The sequence below is a fragment of the Triticum aestivum genome, chromosome 2A (genome assembly GCF_018294505.1).
Source record: "Triticum aestivum cultivar Chinese Spring chromosome 2A, IWGSC CS RefSeq v2.1, whole genome shotgun sequence".
NCBI classification, from domain to species: Eukaryota; Viridiplantae; Streptophyta; class Magnoliopsida; order Poales; family Poaceae; genus Triticum; species Triticum aestivum.
The window spans coordinates 87673716-87683204 of record NC_057797.1 but is presented as its reverse complement, the minus strand read 5'-3'; the positions used below and the strand labels follow the sequence as shown (position 1 = coordinate 87683204).

General features: G+C 43.6%; 1 protein-coding gene across 1 annotated transcript; it reads left to right on the top strand.

Moving 5' to 3' along the window:
- The first annotated feature begins 3924 nt into the window (after window positions 1-3924).
- On the top strand, window positions 3925-5846 carry LOC123187706 (uncharacterized). The gene is made up of 2 exons (XM_044599623.1): window positions 3925-4635; window positions 5315-5846. The coding sequence occupies exons 1-2, from the start codon at window positions 3967-3969 to the stop codon at window positions 5765-5767; spliced, it is 1122 nt and encodes a 373-aa protein (XP_044455558.1). The 5' UTR covers window positions 3925-3966; the 3' UTR covers window positions 5768-5846.
- Window positions 5847-9489: the final 3643 nt, after the last annotated feature.

The window sequence follows — 9489 nt, the reverse complement described above, 5'->3', positions numbered from 1 at the left end:
TTTTTTTATGCCCTCCGTCATTATTCTTCGTCTTCTTGGGTTTATCTGCAATATAAGCCAATCATGAAGCATCTTGATCATCAGATTCATTGGTACACAGGGATCATAAACCCTGTTTTTATCGAAAACCACCCTATTTCTAAGCTTCCAAATTATCCAGAAGACAGCTGCAATCCCTACAGTCACGAGGGATTTCTCATCTTTGTTAAATTGTTTCAACCATACCCCAAATAGATCATGCAAATTATCAGAAACTTGTTTCAAGTTAAAAGCAAACTGTGTAACATTCCACATCATTTTTGCCATAGAACACTTAAAAAACAGATGGTCCACACTCTCATCTTGCATGCAAAAGGGGAAAGTTTTCTCTCTAACCCACCCTCTACGAATCAAATTATCTCTAGTCAAAATACTGTTTCTCAATACTACCCACATAAAGACTTTCAATCTAGGTGGCATTTTAGTCTTCCATAAGAACTTATGTGGATATTTGACCCTATTCTCAATCAGAAATCTGTAATAAGATTTAACAGTGTATATCCCTTTTCTGTCCAGGGTCCAAACAATATTATCTCTATCATTATTTAGCACCACACTCCGACAACTGTCTTTAATGTGGTCCCAAAGTTCCAAAGAATCCCCATATAGGGTTCTTCGGAAGGCAACATTATCCAAAACTTTATCAAATATATATTTAACCGATTTTTCGTATCAAAGCATATGCTATAAAGCCTAGGAAAGACATCCTTCAGGGCTCTATTATTAATCCGCCTATCTTCCCAAAATCTTACACTTTCCCCATTCCCAATCTCAAACCTCCACAAAGCCAGGAAGTGATCTTTATGTTTAATAAGCTCCATCCAGTAAATAGTTTAGCTTGTCCTCTTAGAGGAACAAAGCCAAAAACTAAAGAGCCCACATGCATGCGCAGAGTACAGTTCCTGATGTCCAGTACAGTTGTCCCGATATATGTATTGCCCAAAATACAGATATTTTATAGGTTTTGTATATTGCCTGACAATTGGCTGCGGCCAGGGGTTGAAAGTGGCCGTGGATAATTCAAAATAGCCGATATTTGTATTCGAGAAAATTCTTATTCATATCCGAAACATCCGCATCCGAACTAAATTGGAAATGGAAATGGAAGGTGTCCGGATTTATTTTGCAAATTCAAATACAAATATGGTATGGAATTTTGACACAAATATGCATATGGATATGGATATATCCGTATCCAAATAAAATTACGTGAACTAATTTGAGAAATACTTGTCCCAATATGCCAATTATCCAACATACAAGCCTAAGAAGTGGTCAAACTTTACTTTTTGTATGACTAAACTTAGAAATTAGTACGCATCATAGTAGTATTTATTCATAAACCTGTCTATAATTGGCTTACTGTATGTTGCAAGTTGATTATTTGTTGTCACATAACTATTGACTTATTTTATTTAACTAATATGCCGTTACTATTTGTATTCGTTCCGAATTGAGTAAACAACCAATGTGTATCCGTATTCAAGTAACATCCTCACCACATTCGCATCCAATAACATCCGTATTCGCATTTGTATTTGTTTTGAAAATATGAAAATGGAAGTTGGAAGAGCAGTATCCCATCCGCATCCGATCCGTTTCCCCCCTAGCTGCAGCACAAATCCTATGTCGCTGAAGAGGAGGATGTTCCTCTCCTTCAGATGCTACATGCATGCAACCTGAACTAGATGACTGCTTAGGTCTTAGGGCTCATCAATTGCCAACAAACGCCTCCCGTTATGTTGGCAGCCTTGCCTTCGCCCCGTTGGGTCTATATCGAACATTTTTCATTCTTTGTTTCTGGTACTATTTGTTGCAAACGATTTAATGGCTTCAGTTAGTTAAAGTCGGGCAAGCGCCTCCTTTCTAAAATTGCCAACAAACACATCCCCAACTCTCCACTCACAACATTCCTGGCCAGTACTTGGGCATATTGTTTGATATCCTATATTAGTAGATACACCAAAGTCAACCCATTGCCAACCCGACATCCACTACTTAAAACCTTGGAGATAAACTGCTCAAAGTCCAATCAAGAAACAAGAGTTATACCAGCATAAAACATGAATTTTCCGTTGGAGCATATCTTCTAGGTTAATTGCAGTACATTCTTTTGAAGCAGTTGTCATTTTTACTATTTCAAAGGACCCAGAAAGTTGCTGCAAGCCTTAGAATAGGTAAATTTACCCCTGTCAGGGTCTTGTCAAACCATCAATACTAACTCAAACAAAATATATATGGAAACAATACGTCCCCAGTTGTACATGTTTGGCACTCAAAGTCTAGAGCTGTATTCGGGTAATTTCAGAATTCTTGTTGTATTTTAAATACATGTATATGTCATCCTTGCATTGTGGATTGCATGTTGCCTTTTTGTTTAATTATACCATCTTGTATTTATTTCAGGATGTTCAGCCGCAACAATAACCTGGATTATCGATTGTTCTTCCGTTCCAGAGGTTCTTTCAAGTCTCTTAGCTGGAATGCTATGATCTTGGTGTTATGTTTTTCCAATGTCCTAGTGTGCATTCTAATCTGGAATAAGTATGCAACAATACAAATACCAGCTTTGCCCTTGGCAGTGCTTGCGATTAGCCCATCTCTGTTTCCAGGAGCTGCACGACTACTCATATGCAATCTGCTATGCCGTGCGATGTCATTATGGAGCCCAGTTGTTGCAGTCCTATTGCTTGGTCCCTCTGCACCATATAGCTTCGATGAGGATTTCAACATTCACAAACTCAGTTTCAAAAACTCAATCGCCAAGCTGACAATGTATCTGGTATTATTTGTGGTCGTGCTCCTAGCGACAATCAGCAGGCTGCAATTCCCAGGTATCATGAAACTAGTAGACTTGACTCTCGGCAGGAGAATAATATATTGGCGTCGAGTTATTCTAAACTTGTGCATGCTAGCTGCAGTAGCGATGTTTGTGTTCACTTTTGAAGGCGTCGGATGGATTGTGATTCTCATATTTAAATTATGTGGCCTAGTAGTAATAGTGTCATTCGGAAACCTCCAGATTCCAGCAGCAGTATTGCGCATCGTGCTGGCACTAGTACGCCTTAAAGCACAAAGCTACTACGGCCATGATGAACATGTTGACAAGAAAATCCTTGGGGACAAGACAAACCTCGTGCCATCTCTCAATATCTTCTACGGGATGGTGCTTGGCCAGGGAATACTTTACATTGTTGCCTGCATCCTTGATGTCTTTTCATGCATCCTCCTGAGATGCCTCGCCCGTGGTGCTAGATTCAGAGGTCCCCGGGCAGTGGAATATGTCAATTTGTACTATGCCTATGCCTTTGAGAAATGCATGGACGGCGCTGTGTTTGCCCGAAAGAAGATCAGCCTCATCGCATTTGCAATGGATTCTTTAAAGTCAGACTCACCCAAGATGCAGCTCTATGGACTTCGCATGTTGCACATTTTCCTAAAAAATGAACCTATCAAGACCAAAGCCATCTCAAAACTAGCGACTTCCACGAAGACAGTAACTGTCTTATTCAACATGTTGGGCTGGACAAGTGAAGGAGATGCAAATATTAGATCATTTGCCGCGAAGGTCATAGCTGAGCTTGCTGGTAGCCTCCGAGTTGTCTCTGTCCCTGGGGCAATGCAGCTCATAGCCTCACTTCTTGATACTGTTCACCAGCAGAAAATAAAGGATCCTCTCCTAGACATTGGTAGCCTAGAGGCAGAACAAGATACCCTGATTCAGCAAGTTGCCATGGACGAACAGAGGACACCCATGCTTAAATGGTTGAAACAGATGGCAGTATATTGTTTGGTTCCAAGGGAGGAGCCATCTAACATGGATGGACAAAACTCATGTACACTCAGATGCTGGAAGCAGATACCAAATGCTGGTATATTCCAGAGGAGGAGCCATCAACGGACCAGGATCTGCTCCCTGTACTGGGCATGTTAATTCTTGACACTCTTGCTAGCTTTGATATTGAGAACCGTGTAGAAATCAACAGATCAACAGGCCTCATTTCAAAGATCATAGATTTCACAAGCAACAGAACTGACATGACCAATATTAGTGAGACAGACCAGGCACTGCTGAAAGGTTCATCGTTGAAACTGCTGAGAAGACTTGCAAGTACTCGAGGGAAGTTTGGGGTAACTTTGCGACAGGAGATTTCAGAACATCCCTTCCTTTTGAGCAACCTTGCAGCGATCTTGGAAGACAGTGGGAGCAGCCAAGAACTTAGGGAGCTAACAACAGAAATCCTTAGAAACATTTCCATGGATGCAAACACAAGGGACGAGATCGGGAAGATTCGGGTGATCATTAGCAGGTTGATGCATGCATTTCTTAACCGAGAAGCAGCCTCAAGTACATATTCAGATAAGTTACGAAAGGTCGCCGGGCAAGCCCTGGCAGTGCTAGCAATGGACAGTGCGAATAACTGTTTGGTTATGTTAGCCGAACCAGGGTATGTATTCATCAAGGAGCTCGCATTTATGATCCATGGGGACATGTACAGGTACGTAGCAGCAAGCTTGTTGCGAAGTATGTGCATGCATGCTCAACCTAAGTTCAACAACTCCGAACTGAAGGAGTTCTCTCACATCTTGCGAGAGGTGAGCCCTGACAAGTAAAATTAGATGTTGCACCTGTTGTTGCTATTGAAGTGTATATGTGGATTGCCTAGGCTCTTTCACTAGTTCGGACTTTTGGTTGCATTAGCTAGTGCATGAAGCTTACACATGGTATCAGAGCCCATTGTCTTAAGTTCGAGTCCTGGCTTTCGCAATTTATCCAAAAGATTGTCGTTGCTCCCCTTTGTCCATGTATAGGCCTCTTGAGCCATACCTCTGAGTCTATCCATGTGTTGACTTTCCGCGTCGCACGTGAGAGGGGGTGTTGAAGTGTATATGTGGATTGCCTGACCTTTTTCATATCAGTTCAAATTTTTTGTCGCGTTGGCTAGTGCATGAAGCTTAACAGTTGCGGCATTTCCTATCTCACAAATTGTTAAAGAAAAATGCATGAATTCATTTTTTTTCTAACTATGGACATTTCTTGGCACGGACATGCACATCATTCATGATATAGTTTATGTCATGCAACTAAGTCATTTCAATGTTGAGAGTAATAAGAAGTAAGAAGTATGAACTGCCAAATATACATAACATAACTAGAGAAATAGATGGCGACATGGCATCATCTTGGATTACCACCTGACCATATATATATAGGTTCAGATGCAGCAGAAGTTTGCCATATTATGTTTACATCACTTAACTATTTCTATTATAGGTCTTGGAAGGAATAATGGATGCAGAAGGGGCGGAACTAGAGGTCCTTGTTGGCCTTAGTTCACAAATATGTCATGCCATTCCTGGAGACTTTGAGCGTGAACTTGAGCATGGTCAGATTAAAGAAAGATTTATAAACAGACTTGTCTGTGCACTTAACTCAAATATGACACCTACTGCTCATTGTCCGGGAATCAGGAGGGTGATAGTTGAACATGCCATACACATAATGGAGTGCAATCCTAGCTACACCGACTGCTTTAATAAATGCTGGATGATGGAAGCACTGCTGCGGGTAGAACATACACCTTCAAGGGCTGAAAAGTACAGGTTCTTCTTGGGCGACGCAGGACTGATGGAGCACAGTGTGCCTCTCTCTGCTCTCGTGGCAAGAGCAAAGGAGCTGATGGGCCATGAGTGGCGACAAGGCATCAGCAGTGTCACTATCACCTAAACATGCATGTATTTGGATGATGTTGTACTACTGTCAATTTGCTCAACATAGTGGTGGGGTATTGATTGCAATCCAGGGATATCCCATGAATTTGGCTTGATATAAAACAGTTGGTTTGTTTTGGCAAGTCTACATTGTGTGCCATGATAAAAGCAATGTAAATAATGGTTGTATTTGCGTTGCAAGACCATGGAGAAAGAAGATGAGTTTGCTTTGTGATCTCAATGTGAAATGCCAAGTTACTTGCGCATTGTCGGTGTGTGAGTCTGCTAATTTCTCAACTGGCTAATACTGCTCCTCCTGACTAGGAGAGAACCTCGGTCATGGCTGGGTGGGAGGAGGTTCCCAAATTAGAATAACCTAATAACATGGTAAATTTTCCAATATTGAAAGTATTGACATTTCTACAATTGGCCATTAACTACACTCTCCAGAGTACCAATCTCAGAAAACCACGAACTGAACAGATTAGTATGATGAACATCGCACACTGCCAAATTCTAGTACTACTGATCAGACAATTGTAAAGAGTAAAGTGTTAGGGACCCATTGGCTTGCCCGTGGGTGGTACATGGGCCAAGCCCAGTGGTGCATTAACCAGGGTGCCCACTACAAATACAAGGGAAGCAGGCCACGAGGAGGTATCCGCGTAGGATCAGGCACGAACGGCAGCGGCTCCCTTCTCTTTCCCCTACCTCCAATTCATCTCTGTTCTTCCTGTTCCTGTAACCTCTCCCATGTAATTGCTATGCTACTGCTACAATTCATCTGTTGAAGTGACTAGTCAAGATAGATCATAGCAGGTTCCTAACATCTGCTATCAGAGCCAGTCCACCATCCTTTCCGCCCCAATTTTTTTTTCGCTAGTCATTGCCTTCTTCCTGTTCGACAGAATGACTAGCCACCAAATGTTCTCAGATCAAGTTCTCAGCATGGTCGTGGAGCAAGCGATTTACCCTATCACTACCGATGTATTGTATTCCCTCTTCGCTCCCTTTGGTGTAGAGCAGTTGGTGGTGTATCCCCAAACAAAATCAGAGGATGGAGAGCCTTTTGTAGCGGCAGATGTCCGATTCACTTCGGCGCACGCATTCGCATACTGGGATGGCCGCTGCATCTACTACCGGTGTTGTCGCCTGCAGATGTGGTGCGCTACACTCGACGTGTTGCCGGCCCCAGCGTCTACTTCGCCCACCGTCGTCAAGGACAACCGTGACACCGCCATCGACCTCACCAACTCCACCGCGGCCATCTCTGGTCATGACGGCAAGTCCGTCGGGGCCATCGACATCCCTGCGGCGGCCAGCACCAGCACGCCGCCTCACGGCCACGATACATCCCCCAAGTCTTCCCTTGACAGCGATTGCCGCGTCCCAGTCGCGGGCACGGACGAGTACACATTGGTGGCGGCAATTCCAGAAGTCGTCACCGAGCTCGCCATCTTTCCCGGCGTCCCCTCCACCACCGTCTGCCACGACCTTGCCATCGACCTCAACGCCACCACTGTTGTCTTCCCCGAGCTCACCGTCATCCGGAATGACAAGGAAGTTGAGCAGTTTCCTTCGCACACGGTCATTGAGGAGGACGCCGCTCCTGGGGTGATCATCACCGATGTTTTCACCCGGCGATTCTCTCTGGTGACAACAGTCGTGTACAACGACGCCAACAAAATTGTTGCACCTGCGGCGCCCATACTACTGACTGCGGAGTACCCGCGCTCCTGCCTTCCCGACACACCTAAGCTCTCGCTGATGGCAATGGCGTTTCAACAAGTCTGGTGGCAGTGGATGAGGCTACGGCCGACGCCGTGGCCATCGTTTTGGAGGGATCTTGCTGATGGGAATGAGGTACGATTCATGCCGTGGCCATCCTTTCTGTCAAATCATATAGCAGATAGGAATGAGATTCGACCCACTCCGTGGCCTTCGTTTGCAATAAAGGTGCCATCAGAAGTCTGTCGTGCTTGTGTTGCCCATTGCAATTTCCACGTACCTCCTGTGCATGACCCTCATACATGGATGTTCAGGGCACATCCGTTTCTGTTTCTCCAAGTGCATAACAGTAGTTTGATTAGTAGTACCTTCCTGATGGAATTAAGTCATGTTGGAAACCTTGTGTGCAATACATGGAAGCGGTGGTCCAATCTCAACGGGCATCGCATAAGGATACTCCCTGGTCTGTTCTTGTGCTTGACGTGTTTGAAACATGATGGTTCAAGTTTCAGTAAGCTTGTCACGCTCTTTCATGACAATAATTGGCTTGCGGAACTCTGTGGATGTTCTCGTACTATTGCTTATGAACTGCATCATTCAGGTCTTGCTAGTGTGGAGGTGCATCTATTTCGGAGTGTGCAGAAACTGGATGCTATGTTCGTAGAGCTGTCAAGCAATATTGGTGTTCTGTTAATGCAATTAATATATGATCTGACCTTGGGTACCACAGAACGGAGGCTAGTTGTGTTTATTGTGCAGTCCTCATATGAATTTTGTGCTCAAGATGCCCAGCCGATGTTCAGGTTCAGTCAAAAGAATGCCCAGTGGAACCTATCAAGATCATATTTTTTCTGTAATTGTCAGGCAGTACAGTTTCTAGTTGAAGGGATAGTTCAAATCATGAGATTGACAATGAAGTGGTCATATTTCAATCTAGAGGAATTTCAAGGGAGTGGCCATTTTACTAGACATTGCAGTTCTGAACAATGTGGTAATCCATATGTCCTCTTGGCATGCTTGATGGTTCAGCCTATTTGTTGTTCTGTACTAATTCCCATGGAAGAGCCCTTCAGTTATTTACATGGTGCACGGTAGCAGTCTTGGCGTCGACCAGATCAAGTAACATATATTGTTGAACATGAAAAGAAGGGTTCAGAAACAATGCATACAGACCAAGTTAAATACAAGAGTCTGCAGTCTTATTCCTGTTGTATGGTGCGGCAACTGGAAGGTGCTGAATATTTTCACCATTGTGCTCATGCCTATGATTTTTGTATGGAGAAGTGTACATTCGAGAGGAAGCTGGAGAATGGTGGGCCACATAATCTAATTCCTCTTGGCAGTGTCCACAAGAGGGGACTGCTAACTGATGCAGTAAAGCGCATAAATTGTCTAGGCTGGAGCATCCATCTGCGCTGGGTATATGTTCTATTTGAAAGCATATGGGGTGATGCATGGTTCAACCAGAGATTCAATGGGATCAATTGTCGGACAACTGATACTGATTCAGGACTTCTGAAATTATATATGAACACCAGTCCGGCCATTCTTTGTGTCCTTACTATACTTGTCGATGATTCATTACATCAATTGGTGGTTCCTATATGTTCAAGTATACAGGCTGGTGGCGATCAGATGCATCGCTATCTGGTACAGCAACTGGAAAGCGTGGAAATTATTATCAATTTCAGAACTATGCCCAGTACTGAAGCTTCAGAAACTTGTGAGTGTCAGCATCTTATATCAACCAAGGTTTATCATGAATTGTGGGATTGCTTTGAGGTTGGTTCTGGTACAAGATATCCGAAATCAGATGAAGTTTGTGCTTCTGTTATTAGCATCTTCGAGTGGGGCTCTTTTCAGAAATGGGTGTTGGGGCTCTATTTCAATAAGATGGTGATGCTCAATGCAAGTGTTTTCTTTTTCCTCTCGTCTCTGCCATATGTATATGGGAGTTCGACATGGGCATGTACCAGATGGGCATGTTTTGGGACCCCGGAGGACCGGCGG

What these genes read in the sequence shown, in the direction of transcription:
- LOC123187706 (XM_044599623.1), top strand. Translation starts at nt 3,967, where the DNA reads ATGTTAATTCTTGACACTCTTGCTAGCTTTGATATTGAGAACCGTGTA. An exon ending in TCTCTCACATCTTGCGAGAG is followed by an intron (nt 4,636 to 5,314) that starts GTGAGCCCTGAC and finishes TTTCTATTATAG; the next exon opens with GTCTTGGAAGGAATAATGGA.